This window comes from Cicer arietinum, chromosome 3, assembly GCF_000331145.2.
Source record: "Cicer arietinum cultivar CDC Frontier isolate Library 1 chromosome 3, Cicar.CDCFrontier_v2.0, whole genome shotgun sequence".
Classification (NCBI taxonomy): Eukaryota; Viridiplantae; Streptophyta; class Magnoliopsida; order Fabales; family Fabaceae; genus Cicer; species Cicer arietinum.
Genome location: NC_021162.2, coordinates 1,434,193 through 1,450,034, shown reverse-complemented (window position 1 = coordinate 1,450,034; position 15,842 = coordinate 1,434,193). Strand labels below are relative to the sequence as shown.

General features: G+C 31.0%; 1 protein-coding gene across 1 annotated transcript; it reads left to right on the top strand.

The window, feature by feature from the left end:
- LOC101500479 (ubiquitin receptor RAD23d-like) lies at nt 1-5,537 on the top strand. Its single transcript, XM_004489058.4, has 12 exons — nt 1-192; nt 390-551; nt 1,010-1,063; nt 1,610-1,680; nt 1,785-1,832; nt 2,088-2,265; nt 2,925-3,065; nt 3,143-3,208; nt 3,295-3,342; nt 3,417-3,520; nt 4,265-4,343; nt 5,208-5,537. The coding sequence occupies exons 1-12, from the start codon at nt 127-129 to the stop codon at nt 5,322-5,324; spliced, it is 1,134 nt and encodes a 377-aa protein (XP_004489115.1). The 5' UTR covers nt 1-126; the 3' UTR covers nt 5,325-5,537.
- Nucleotides 5,538-15,842: the final 10,305 nt, after the last annotated feature.

Genomic DNA, 15,842 nt, shown 5'->3' with positions numbered 1-15,842 from the left:
AGCTTTCGATTCCAAACCTTTGCTGACTTCTTTCGTGTGTGTGCGCTTTTCCCCCAAAAAGAAGCAAAAACCCACTCCTCCGCCGTGTGCGGTGGCGATTTTTGATCGGAAAATCAAAACGATAATATGAAGATTAACGTCAAGACTCTCAAGGGGACTCACTTTGAGATCCAAGTGAACCTTCAAGATACGGTAAATATTAATAATAAGAATGCTATAATACTCTTAATTAATTCAATTTTTTAGGTTTTCAATTTTTTTTTATTCGATTATTTTTTTGCAGTTTTATTCTCTGTTTGAAGAGTTTGTTGAATGTTTACGTTTGTGTAGAATGCAATTGAATATTTGAATTGAGAAATTAAGTTTTATTTTTCTATTTTTAATATTAGGTTGGTGATGTGAAGAAAAATATAGAGGCGGTGCAAGGTGTTGATGTTTACCCTGCTGCACAACAAATGCTAATTCACCAAGGGAAAGTGCTTAAGGATGACACAACCTTGGAAGAAAATCAAGTTGCTGAGAATAGTTTTGTTGTGATCATGTTGAGCAAGGTGATAATGCTATTTTAGTGGTTCAACTATTATTCATGGATTATTTGAAGTATTTATATATTAATTGAATTCTAGAAGCTAGAAAACACGATACTCAATTACACACATGCACACACCCTAACCCTAATTCAATTTTGTGTACTGTTGTAAATAGAGGAAAATAGCTGTTTATTCAAATTCCGCTATGGTATAATACTATGGCAACCTTCACTCATTGTTTTGTGGCTTCAAGAAATTGGAGACTGGTAATTTGACAGTTGTCAGTTATTACCATTCTATTGGAATTGTAGTATTGTACCATATCTGAGGTGGAATGGATACGTTGAAAAGATAAAACATTGATTCTATTCCTTCAGAAGGAGAGCCAGAAAAATGATAGCTGTATTGGGAGATAGCTAATTTGTAAAATTGTGTCCATTGGCTTACTGCTAAACTTTTGTTATGATGTGCCGTTGCAGAATAAGGTATCATCAAGTGGAGGCTCAGCTGCTTCATCTGCACCCTCAAACCCAGTAAGTACAAAATTTGTACATTTACCATGTTTCTTGGTTTTAACTCTTTATATTCTTTGGAATTTCTTACATGTAAGTTGAATTGTCAAAGCTTATTTAATTCCTCGACTAAGTTCTTTAACAAACTTAGATCTTGATGTCTTTACTGTCTTTGCAGTTGGATGGATAATACCATGATTAGGTTAATGATTTAAAGTATTATTGTTTTGTCAAGTACTCTCAGCACTCACATGTTTACGTTCTTCTGTTGTCATTTTTGTCTTGTCCTAATATATCTTTATAATATATTTTGAGTATCAATATAAAAGAGTATATGATATAATATGTTTGGTTTAAGTAATTTTGGATGTGGATCGAGTCTTTTGTTGAAAATGTCACATCCCATATTAAAGCACCATATATTATTTATTTATAATCGACAGTATGTTCATAATATTCAACTTTGCATGATTATTTATGTTTTGTTTTTACTTCACCTGTTGACCACTTTGAAATCTCATTGTTCTTATAATGTTGTTTCTTTTTGCTTGTTATTTATATATCTAGGCAGCCCAACCTGCAAGTTCTTTGCCTCCCCCTTCATCAACATCTCAACCACCTGCTTCGACTGCCGGACAGTGAGTTCATCATATTAGGTTTTTTGGGTTTGTAGTTTCAGCATGTGAATGTTCTTGTTTAGTTTTCATGTAAAATTCTTTTATTTCTCTCACTTTGCTTTCAGGGGAGAATCCAATGCTGAGCCAAGTCCTGTTATAACTCCTCCCACTACGTAAGTATCTGGCATTTTCTCCATTATGGTTTTTAAATTTTTGGTAGTACTTAAATGTTGTTGATAATTTGTGGCAACCTTGAAGCTACACCAGCTTCGGCTTCCTTCTTTTGTAGATGGTGTGTTATTTTTATCACTGCCTATTATCTTATTTTAGCCCATCTATTACTTTTACCCTGAAATGCAAATGCAATTTTGTACATAATATCATTTTGTGAACTCAAATGCAATTTTTGTTTATACTGTTTATTGCAGTGTGGTGTCTGGCACATATGGCCAAGCAGAATCTAATCTCATTGCTGGAAGTAATTTAGAATCAACTATTCAACAGATTCTAGAAATGGGGGGAGGAAGTTGGGACCGGGATACTGTGATCCGCGCTCTTCGTGCTGCATATAACAATCCGGAAAGAGCTGTTGAATATCTCTATTCTGTAAGTCTCTGTACCCACAGAATCTGGCTTTCCCGTGTGATGTATGGGTGTTTTTTCTGTTAATTTGGTAGCTTGTTGATTGTTGGAAGCTTGTTAGAGACTCCACAGCTACGAACTTCATTTTAAATATTGATTCACTTACTAGTACAAAGAACTCTGCCTGCAAAACTTATGCTTCTAGTAATTGTCATATTGTGCCAGTACAGTTTTAATGATTGACTTGCATGGTTCTACCATCTTAAAAGAAAATATTTGGGAGAGTGTGAAGTAGTGTTGTTGATGGTGGATAGCGATCCATGGCAGAGAAGCCAAAATCCGCTATTTTTGGCCGCCATATAATAAACCGCCATAGCCGCCATCACGTGTAAAATTGCCATGGCGGAGTGTTGAAATCCTGCCACTGCTTTCCGCCATTCGATAACACTGGTGTGAAGATAATTAAACTATGTTGAAATAACTTATTTGAGCATGTTACATAGTTGTCATATTTTTCACTGGATGACCTAAATATAATTTGTGTATTTTTAGTACTTCGGTGGTTATAGTTTGAATTAAATCATAAAGATATATAAGGAAAAAATGCTAGTGTATCAATGATGTATTTTGTTTACAGAGTCACCGTCATTTTTTCTAACATTGATGCAAAATTTAACTGATAGGGCATCCCTGAACAAGCTGATGCTCCAGCAGTTGCTGCATCCACCAATGTTGGGCAGGCAGAAAACCCTTCAATTCAGGCTCCACAGCCAGCAGTGCCTACTGGGGGGCCCAACACCAACCCACTCAACTTGTTCCCCGAGGTGTGTACTGTCCCTCCCTTGCAATAAAATTTAAAAAATAATGTTGGTAAAATGATAATGACTATTTTTTGAATCAGGGTATTCCCAATTTGGGTGCAAATGATAATGCAGGTGACTTGGAATTCTTGCGGAACAGTCCACAGGTAGTTTAATTGTGGTTTCTATGGTGGAGCTATGCACCCTTTCGATTTTAATTATTTATGCATCATATTATTCTTTGACATTTCAGTTCCAAGCCTTGAGAACAATGGTGCAAGCAAACCCTCAAATCTTGCAGGTATTATTGGTACTTGTAGACCTCGTTACTATAGTTTTCTAGGACATCATAAATCATCTCTGTTTCCATTGCAGCCTATGCTTCAGGAACTAGGAAAACAAAATCCACATCTAATGGAGCTCATCCAAGAGCATCAAGCTGACTTCTTACGCCTTATAAATGAGCCTGGAGGAGAAGAGTAAGATGACTATTTTAAGTTTGCTTCATTTTCTTTTCATTTTAAATTGTATGAATTTTTCAATGAGCTCCAACATAGCTCATAGTCTTCTACCAATTTCACGGACAGATAGTAATTCAAAACTATACATGGATAGCGTGTTTAGAAGAAAGTCTTTTGAATTAAATGAGGTGATAAAGAATTAATGAGACACACCAATATGCTGATACATATGGTCATCGGTTTATCTCCTGACCTTGATTATAAATAAAAAGAATAAAAATAAACCTTACATCAATGCACTGAAGACATAATATTTGGGTTTTATCAGGATTATACCACACAAGATTACTCGTTGAGTGAATAGGCATATTGATTCTTCAAATTGTAAGCATCAATCAAATTAATCCATGAATTTTGCAAAATGACAAATAATTGAAATTGGAAAATAGTAATCAAAATAGTCCATATTTAAACTTTTATCGATAAAGATTGTGAAGTGACATGTTAATTGAATAATATTTGACCCCTCCATGTTGACCTCATATAAATGACACAACGTGGATTAACTTTAGGGGACTAATTTAACCGACTCATACATTTTCATAGAGCAATTTGCATATTCACTCATTACTCATTTGTGTAAAATTGATTTGGACTTGACTAGTGATCTCAATCTAATATGGGGACAGGGAAGATTTGAAAATATTTTTGCTTTATAAGACATTTGTTTGCTCAGTCTATTTATTGTATTTATATGATCAGAAACCTAGAGAGTCAATTGGGTGCTGCGGTGCCTCAGACCATCACTATCACCCCAGAAGAGCATGAGGCCATTCAACGGGTGAGCTATTGACTATTGACTGTATTGTCCATTTAGATCTTTTAATTGTGATCTCCTTATTGGTTGGTATTATATGCATTAGCTTGTCCATATCAGTCTTGGTATTGTTACCCAGTTGTTGAAATGCTTAATAGCTATTGGAATTTAATGGAAATTCTCTGATGTTTGAAAATTGCATGCCATTCTATTATAAACAGTAAAGCATAGAGAACGCATCCAATTTAAGCGTGAGGAAGGGTTTGCGCTTGATGCTTGAACCATGAAATGATTGGATACATGCTTCCCTTGTGTATTATGCTCTGCATATGCTTCATGTGTGTTAATGTTTGTTGCCTTTTATTTTCTGTGTTTGACTGTTTACTTATTTATTTAGGGTATAAGAAATACGAAACAAAACCATCTAGATGCCACTCATTTTAATATTTACTTCGTTAGTAACTAGAACTCTAGCAGTACTCACGATGTTAAAGCAAAAACCTGACTTTATTTTTTAATATGACTGTCTTCTCTCCTTTTGAACGGAAAAACTAATTCTTAACCTACTTTAAACTATAGTAAGACAAAATAAAAATAAAATTTCAGTAACACTAGGTAGGATGCCATGGGTTTTCTCCTTTCTCAGTCATATTTGAAACACTAGAGTGTGTGTGTGTATGTGTGTGTTTGTACCCTATTTATTTATGTCCTGCTTGCATTTTATCTCTGTTTGTGTTCTCTTACACAATAATATAACGAGAGCTACATGGAATATTCTGTCTTGAAATGGAACAAATAGAAGCAGTGTTTGTTGTGTGTCTAATACGGGATCCCCTAGCCCATTTTTGTTGAAAAAAAAAAACATAACTGACCAGGACATTTTTGCAGCTTGAAGATATGGGGTTCGATCGAGATCTTGTGTTGGAGGTGTTCTTTGCGTGCAATAAAAACGAGGATTTGGCAGCCAACTATCTATTGGATCACCAAAATGAGTTTGATGACTAGTTAAAATTCCAGTTCATCGGATTTAACTCTGCTCTTTCTTGTGTCTAGCATTTTTCTGTGCTAGTTCTTGTTTATCTTCTGAACTCTTTGGAGAAGTGATAATTTATACTTTTTATTATTTCGGGAACTATAGGATCTGTAAATTGTTTAAACATTATTGACTAGAAAATAGAATTGCGTTGGGGAAAGAAGGCCACAGGTTTATTTATTGTATGTCTGATTATGCGTTAACCTCGATTTTCTTGCGTCCCCATGAAATTTAACCGGTGATTTTAAAAGCTGGGAATTGAAGCGTCTATTTCAGTGTGCGGTATGAACATACTTATTCTTCAATTTTATATTCAGTGTGCGGTATTGCCTTAGTATTTTACTTTGGGGTGAAAGAATTGAGAAAATGATTATCATTCTACTTAGAGTAAATTTATTTCAGTTTTTCATTATAGAAAACTTTAACTAAGTAAAATTGTATCATATTTACTTTTCCAAAAATTAAAATGAAACAAATGAATTCTATATCATATTGATAAAGGTTTTTCGTAGCTTTTAAAAAGTGAAGTTCTAATTTATAGAAAATATTTTTATAATTAAAAAGCAGTTAATCTAAACGTCAATTTGTTTTCAAGTATTCTTGGAATTATTTTTGCTAAGCTTTGAACATACAAATTCCTAATCTATGTAAAGGAATTAAAAGCACTGATTGTTGAAAATTGTGTATGTATTGTTTCTTTACCAAGGGAAACTGGATTGCTCACTAATACAAAGGAAATAAATCATGCTTTAGTTAAAGAAGAGAGCGATATGAATGTATTGACATTGTGCTTGTGCAATTGTATTTTTGTTAGATCTTCATTTTCTTCATTATTAATAATAATATGTGAAAGACATTTTTATTTTATTTTATTTTTATTATTTTAAATGTGATTGTTATTATTATATTTTTTATTCAATTATTATTTTTGAAAAGTATACATGTGTATGACATGATGTATTTAATTTGACTGAATAAATTTGTTAAGTATTTGAAAAAAAAATGCTTATAATAATAGAAAAGAAAGAATACGTTAAAAATAAAATTACATTAATTTGAGGAGTGAATATTTATAGTCTTAATAGGTTTAGGTTAAAAACAACACGTTCCATAGCTCTAGTAATAGAAAGAAAAAAAAATCGACGACTCCCATTCTCAATCCAAATACTCATAACTCTTTGCGCAACTACTATTTTTATTTTTTGTTTGAGTAATGTTATTGAAACATAATTTGACATAAAATAAAATACAAATACAATAATGTGTATTAGAATACAAATACAAAATGTGATCCTCTTTATTTTACACATTTTATGTTTGTCTCATATTTTGTGTTAAATTTTGTGTTCTAATAACATTACTCTTTTTCTTATAAGACACATTTGACTTATAATTTGATCAACAAAAATTGATCTATTTGATCCATAGCATGAATCAAATACATCAATTTTTGTTGACCAAATTAGAACTCAAATGTCTATTATAAAAAAAAAATAATAGGAGGGAATTATTTCTAAAAAATTACAAAAATAATTACTATAATTATAAAATAAACTAAAATTTCTGATCTAAATTCCAACTATCTGAGTTGTGATTTTTATCTAAAGATATAATTGTGAACTTTACACACAGATATAAAATTCAAACCAAATGATCCAATGATACCAAAAATTTAATCAAAATTAATTAAATTAGATTGATATTTTTTTATGAGTTTGAGTCATAGTTGAACAAAACCAATAAATTTGACCTTTATTGATTTCAGATATAATTTCACGTAATTTTAAAATAGATCGCATAATATTCAAACCAAACCCTTATCTTATATCAACACTATGTCAATATTGATATCTTAAACATTATTTTGTGTTTAAATATATTTTAATAATTATATATATATATATATATTATTTTTGTCCTTGTAGTTAAGAAAATTGTATTAATAGTGTAAAGATTTAGATTTAATATGTATACATCGACAATATAAAGATATTTTATATTGTCAATTAATCATAACCGTCTGATTAATAAAATAGATTGACTTTTATTATAATTACTTTTAAAGTCACACTTATGGATGATTGTGATGTACTGACAGTGTAAAATTTTTTATATTGACAAAACATAACAATTAAACTATAAAAGATTTTTCAAAACTAATTTTTAATTATTCAAATTTGATTTGTTAGATTTATCTTATAAGTCTTAAGAGTTTGATCATCAGTATATTTTTATAAATTTATAACTTAAAATTTTATATACAATACTATATTATACATTTTTATTTCTATTAATATTTTAAAAATTTGGCCACCCAACATTTATATTGAAGCTCCGCCACCGTCTCTGCGAGAAAGAAAGATAAAGGAAGAAATTCAAGAAAACCTCTAAAGGAGTTAGTGATTTATCCTCTCAAGTAAGAACTCTTTAATTACGTTCATATTAACTTTGTCTAATCATTTTTCATTGTTAGTAGAACAAAATCCCTTCTTGATCTTCTGGAAAAAATAAAATGATTTTTATGGTAAAATTGTTATTGTTGTTGTTACTAGTAAAAAAAAACTGATTTTAGCAAATGACTTTATAATGATGGATAATTTTGAAAATGATGTTTTATATTATTATTATTATCATTATTATTATTATTATTATTATTATTATTATTATTATTATTATTATTGTGTAGGACAATTCTTTTTAGTTTTAAAAGTAAAATTGTGATATGCAATTTATTTTCTTAAAAGTGATATTGATATAAAAACCTATTTTGATTAAAGAAATTTTTTATCTATGGCAAAAATTAATTTACATCCCATAAAAGTCGTTATAATGACTAGATTGTGCTTTAATCAATAGAAGTGGCCTGAACCTATTGTTGTGCATGGTTAGTTTTAAATAAAAAAACAAATCATATTCATTTTAAAACCAATATATGCATTTAGATTTATAACCAAATCCATTATTTGGTTTAAAATTGGTTATAAAACCTATTGTAAAATTGGTTATGGTTAAATAACATTTTTCTAGTTAAGCAACTAGTTTCGAAAAATTCAATTTTAAAATCGATTTTTTCTCAAAATCGGTAAAAATTTGATGATTTTATAATATATATTTTTTTAAAAATTATTTATTCATAGTTTAAAAACTAGTTATTTAAAAACAATTGATTATTCATATTTAAAAATCAATTATTTTTACAAAATGAAAGCTCAATAAAAAACATACATCAACTATACAATTGCTTTCTATTGTGATTAAAATTGAACATGTTCAATTACTTATAATAACTTGTGATTAAAATTGATTTATTACTAACTTCATTAAGACCACCGATTCTGATTCATACTAGTTCAATAAATTGCTTATTACTAAAACCGTAGCAAATACAGACACTTGAAAGTTTCTTCGATCAAATGTGCACCATAATAAAATCGTAGAAAATATAAACACTTGAAAGTTTGCTTCCAACACCGTGATGGATACCACCACCACAATATTTAGTAAATTTAAAATATTAATGAATTTAATATATTAATTTTTGTCTAGAGCATTTATAATTAAGTTAAGTTTGAGCAATATATAAATCTCAATATTATTTTCAACGTAACATATTAATGTAACATTTTGAAAAAAAATTCATCCTTTAAAAGTCTGTAATTTAAGAAATTATATTTAAAATATTTAATCTATCATATTTTAGTCTTCCCCAATAAATATTAAATATCTTAATTCATTAACTAGTTATCATTAAGTATGGTTGGTTAGTAATAAGTAATTGATTAAATGAAGTTAGTAATAATTTTTCGGAAAACAATGTCGAAAGGTGGAAGGTCGGTGGAGTGATGATAAAATCATAATCGTTTTAGAGTTTTGGGGATTTAGAATTTTTGGTAGTTGAGTGGATAAAAACCGGATGAAAACCAAATCCAAATATAAAACATAAGTGGATATCCAACCGGTTGATAAATAAATCGGATTATAACCATATTATTTTAACTGGATATTTAAAATGAAATTGGATCTAGTTTTGGATTTCGGTCTCATAACCGGATTTTTTACACAACCCTACTTGAACTTAGTCATGATGAGTATGTGACGACAGTTCTTTGCAAAGGCAACGTGATTCAGAAAAATACTCAACGGTGGAGTACTGAACATGAAACTCTGTAGAGCATCTGTCCAATGGTGGGACAAGTCCAACGGTGAGACATTGTCTAATAGTGGTACTCTTTGCTCTACAAAGTAGTGATATTTCAGAATCATGCATTGACATATAGTTTAACAAATAAGATTTGTGCATTTTGGTAGATTTGTATCTTTGGTGCTTTGTGACAATCTAATAGTGTATGACAATTGAGTACAATGATAACAGTCTAATAGAATTTCAAGTACAATAGAGAACATTTCTCAATGATATGGCAATATATAATTTGTACTCGAAATATGAAATTAAGACTTTGAATAAATTAGAATATTTCAAAAAGTTTGTTAAAAGTTGTTCTAAGATTGATGAAAGATTTGGAAAAGAAGGAATCGTTAAATCTAAAGCTATGAAGTATTAACACTCCTTAGACATCACTTCATATCAGTGACAATTGTTCCTAGTGGTTTGATGAACATATGCAATGATCAAAGTTGAATATGAAATGAAAAGTTGCATTGTTTCGCAATTGTATTCGGCTACAGCAGGAGTGTAGTCGAATACACCTCTTGTAACGTTCAAATTTATTCAAATTTTACATCTTGTATTCGAATACACATTCATGTAGTCGAGTACATATGAGTGAATTTTGCCACTGACTTAGTTTTGTTCGGCTACACCATGTTGTAGTCGAATACAAATGTGCAATTTTAACTACTGATTGAGCACTTGTATTTGGCTACACCATCTTGTAGTCGAATACAAAAGTTCAGTTTTAACTACTGACTTAGCACTTGTATTCGGCTACACCATTTCGTAGTTGAATACAAAAGTCTACTTTTAGCTACTGACTTAGCACTTGTATTGGCTACACCATCTTGTAGTCGAATACAAATATTCAATTTTAGTTACTGACTTGAGTCTGTATTCGACTACAACATGTTGTATTCGAATACATCTTTGAGTTTTTTCAAACACTTGATTTTCAAAGATTGTTCATGCATTTTGACACTTTAAAAAATCTTTTGATGCATCTGCTAAAATGGAAGGTTCTCGTGTGCATTTGAAATATAATAATATTAAATTGCATCATGTACCTAACATTATAAGACTTTCAGCATATTGACCATATTTGACTTTGAATGTTGACTTATTTTCTAGCTTGCAACTTGGTCACTTTCCTTGGTCTTTGTTTTCATAAAAAACATAAGTATTTTATATTCTCCCCCTTTTTGATAATGACAAAACCTTGTTGTTGTTGAGACTTCAAAACATTGATCATTTTGATTTTTCTCCACCTTAATGTATGCTTACTCCCCCTTTGAGCTTGAGTTCATGCCATCAGGTTTTGAAAATTTTGAAGACCTACAAATTTTTTAATACCAACAACATACCAATTTTCTGCCCCTTTTGACATGATCAAAAAGAAGGAAAAACAACATACAAAATACCAAGCATATATAGGGAATAAAAATATCACACAAGGTAGAGAATAAAAACATCACATAATTGAAATTTAAACATGTTCGAGTTGTACATCAATATGTAAAACCATTGTAATAAAGTTACAACCAAAAACAACATAAAGCATTCAAAAAACAAGGAAACTACAACAAATTCAATTTCAGCAACAAACTACATATAGTCATCCGGCGGGAGGTGAAGGTGGTCAATTTTAACACATAAGCAATTGAGTTCATGCAACAAGGTTTCATGGTTTTGGGCAATGGTGGTCTCCATGGTTTGAAATTAGTTGTTGATGGAGGTGTCCATATTCTGAACCTGTGTAGTGATGAAGGTTTGCAGAGAGTTGAGTTTGTTCATGATCGTGCGGTTTGAAACGTGATCATCATCAGATACCATTTCTTCAGCGTCTTCGTCATCTTGGGCAGCAGTAGATGTTTGGCCAAGATCGCATGTATGGACATAGGCCTGAAGTTGTCTTTTGATTCAAGAGTTAGAGCTGAAAATTTTGTTTTGTCACTGGTCATGTATTTTGAATATCCACTATCCAAGTACCACATATTAGAGGTACTTTGTGTGCATAACTACAAAATAAGATCATGATTTGTTAGGTACCGAAAGTGCTTTGGGTTCTTGAAGATTAGTACCTTTCTTGATCCACACATAATGCCCATTTGGAACACTAAATTTCCTAACATGACAAGCATTAGGTGTGTGGCCATTTAGACCACAATAAAAGCATGTAGGAGTAGGTTTACTTCTATATGTATGTATATGAGATTTCTTTTGAATAAAATTCTTCTTATAGTAATGATGATATTTTTGCATAATTATAACTTTCTCTTTGTTGGATTGGTCACTTGCCTTAACAAAGATGATTTTATTTATACTTGGTTTATCAAATTTTGAGTAATCAAGATCACTCTTGTCATTGGAATATACTTGCATATTAAGAACATTTTTTAATCTAACTTGTCCCTTTTCATATCCTTCAATGACTATATTTAATTGGACAATTTTAAAGGAAATAGAGTCACACTTATTATATGTAAAATTCTGTTTTAATTTTTTAGAATATTTTTCCATAAAGTCAATTTTCTCTTTAAGAGATGAAATTTGTTTCTTTTGAGTTGACACTATTTTGTACAGAATTTTACATTCCATAAGTAATTCTTTTATTACATTTTGAGCATCATTACACTCAATAATTAATTCACTATTACTACCATTATTATGAGAAGATTCTTTGTTACTAACATCTTCTTCTTCGTCGGATTGATGTGATGTCATCAAAGCAACATTTGCACATTCGTCACTTTCTGAATCCGAGGATGAACTGACTTCATTGTCCTCCCATGCTATATAGGCATTTTTGAATTCTTTCTTCTTGAGAGTATTTTTTTTGACAATATTTGAACATTCCGCTTTTATGTGTCCTTGCTTGTCAGACTCAAAACAAGTGAAGTTTTGACTTGTCGTGGAAACATTCTTCTTCCTAAAAGTTTTCCTTTTAAAAGTTCTATTGTTTTGAAGGAACTTACCAAATTTTTTTACTAGGACGGTGATGTTTTCATCTCCATTTGAATTGTCATCATTGATTTTCTCTTTTGACTCTACTTTTAAGGAAATGTTATTTGACTTATTTTCTTGACTTTCATTCTTTTCTACCCTTCGAAGTTTAATTCTGTGTTCTTAAAGTTTTCCAAGAAGTGTAGAAAGAGACATCTTTGATAGGTTTTTCTTTTCAGAAATTGCCATTACTTTAGGTTGCTAAGCCTTTGTTAATGATCTTAGAACTGTATAGTTCAATTCATCATTAATGAAGATTTTGCCTAGCGCCATCAAGTGGTTGATCAGATAAGAAATTTTTTTATGCAAGTCTAGAATAGATTATTCGGGCTGCATTCGAAATAGTTCATACTCTTGAGATAATGTATTGAGTTTAGAACATTTTACCTCAATAGTTCCTTCATGAGTTACTTCAAGAGTATCCCAAATTTCTTTGGAAATTTTGCAATGAGACACGCGAAAGAATTCATTCATTCCAAGTGTCGATTGTAACTTGTTTTTGGCCTTTTTATCAAACAACACTTTCCTTTTGTCATCATTTGTCCATGACACTTTAATCTTTGTTTCTTCTTTATTGTCGATGACTATTTTTGGAACATAAGGATCATTTTCTACTGCATCCCAAATATCATCTCCTTGTGCCTCAAAATATGCATGCATGCATATCATCCAAAAGTCATAGTGTAAAAACTGGTTGTGCTACTACCACCATATCTAAAAACTGGTTGTGCTGAAGCCATGAATAAGTATTTATACTTTCATATTAGTGGCAATCGTTCCTAGAGGTTTGATGAACATATGCAATGATCCAAGTTGAATCTAAACTGAAAAATTGCATTGTTTCCCAGTTGTATTCGGCTACAACAGAAGCGTAGTTGAATACATCTCTTGTAACGTTCAACTTTATTCAAATTTTACAGCTTGTATTCGAATACACATTCATGTAGTCAAATACAGATGAGTGAATTTTGCCACTAACTTGGTTTCGTATTCGGCTACACCATGTCGTAGTCAAGTACAAATGTGCAGTTATAGCTACTGACTTAGTACTTGTATTTGGCTACACTATCTCGTAGTCGAATACAAAAGTCCAGTTTTAGCTACTGACTTAGCACTTGTATTCGGCTGCACCATTTCGTAGTCGAATACAAAACTCTAGTTTTAGCTACTGACTTAGCACTTGTATTCGGCTACACCATCTCGCAGTCGAATACATATATTCAATTTTAGTTACTTACTTGAGTCTGTATTCGGCTTCAACATGTTGTATTCGAATACATCTTTGAGTTTTGACAAAAACTTGATTTTCAAAGATTGTTCATGCATTTTGACACCTTAAAAATTCTTTTGATGCATATGCTAAAATGGAAGGTTCTCATTTGCATGTGAAATATAATAATATTATATTGCATCATGTACCTTACATTATAAGACTTCCAACGTATTGACCATAGGTTACTTTGAATGTTGACTTCTTTTTGAGCTTGCAACTTGATGACTTTCCTTGGTCTTTGTCTTCATCAAAAACATAAGTATTTTACTACTTGAGCGAATAATGTCGCAGACCAAACTAGTAGGAGAAATGTGAGGAAACACAATAACATGTAGTTGGAGGCTTCGAGACACTTTTATATTGGTGTTAGACTTGTTAGTTGAGTTTTCCACAAGCATCCAAAGTTATGACAAACTATGATTTATTTTTCGGTAGTAAAACACCAAGTGTTTTGGCTTTAGGAGTTTCTTTTATTTAACGTATTAACTTTATTTTGTAATTGTGAATACTCTGATTCATTATTTTGGAAATACAATTGAAAAAGTTAGTAATTAGTTTTAAAGCAAATGAGTATTTAAGATAATCTTATGAATAAAAAAAAAGAATTTGTATCTTTACGTTTAGAATTTCGTTAGTTAATGTCTCGAAAAAGGAGGATGTTACAAGTGATACCAGAGCAGTTCGATCTAGATTGGACTGCAGGTTAGTGGAGTAGTTTTTAGTCTTGTTAGTGTTGGTTATGTGCCTCGAAAGTTCTCAACAGATGGTGTGTGAGTTTATGCACCACTCGAACCTTGATTGAAGTATTTCCTCAACAAAAAAAAAAATGTGTGCTTATTGCACAAGTACACAAATAATAATTTTAATGGATTTATCAGAGTGGCGCGAAGGAAGCGTGGTTGAAACTTAGTGGGTCTGGAAGGGATTGTGATATGGAGGTTGGAATTAAGATTGTATGTTAGTTAATGGTCCAAAACTTAGGGGAAGAAAATTATCGAAGGGATTGAAAGAGATGATTGAGTCGTGTTCAATTCGACACGTAGAACATTAAGTGTGAATTTTATGATAGTCACATTCATGAGACTAAACAGTTATGATAGTATTAAATATTTTTTGGTTGATGTAAAGTTATTATTAGTTGCATGATTGAGTAAGTATGAATTTATTAATTGATAAAGAGTGTTCTATAGAGTAAAGCTATGTATTTTATAACAAAGAAGTCAAATTTGTGAAGCGTGTGAATACTTGTAGGACATGATAACATAGGTTTCAACTTTTATGTTTGACAGTACTATACATTGAATGAATGAGAGTGATTTGAAATGATCAATCATAGACTTGATCAAAGATCTCAATGTAGGTGGTACCAAAAACAGTGATTAATCATTATGGGTGAATCGAAAAAATGGTGTTGTTGACTGAGGTTGTACTCAATTAAAGATATTGAGGTTTAGGAGTATATTAGAGGCAATCCTCTTAAATGGTGTGTTAAGAATGAAATTTTTGAATTAAAGAGATGATTTGTGTTTATGAGTTGCGAGTTGTAATTGGCGAGTAAGTGATACTAAACCATAAGAAAGTTAGAATTTAAGTAGTAAATCATATGGATTAGATTTTTCGTCATAAGAGTAGCGATGAATTAAAATCCTTGTGGAAAGAATTCAAGTTGAATTTAGTTAGAGTATTGAATCCAAAAGATTGAACGTTAAAAGTAAAAAACACTTTATAGTGGTTTGAGAATGATGGTACGTTAAGTATATTGGTAGGAAGTTGTCACAAATGTTTGACTCTCTAACATGTATTGAGATTATGATTATAAACAAAATCTTGTGCGGTGTAGGTTTCAGTTTATAGAGGACTTGACGTTTTCTTGGTAGGATTAGAGTAATATCAGACTTAGTGAAGGTGATTTTAGAGTTGTAAATTTATAGAATAAGGTGGAGGAGGTTAGGCTTGATGAATTTTGAAATAATTGCAGTATGATAAATAAGATTTTCTCGACAGATAAGATAAGTGCTTCATATCTAGGAACTCTTTAGTGTC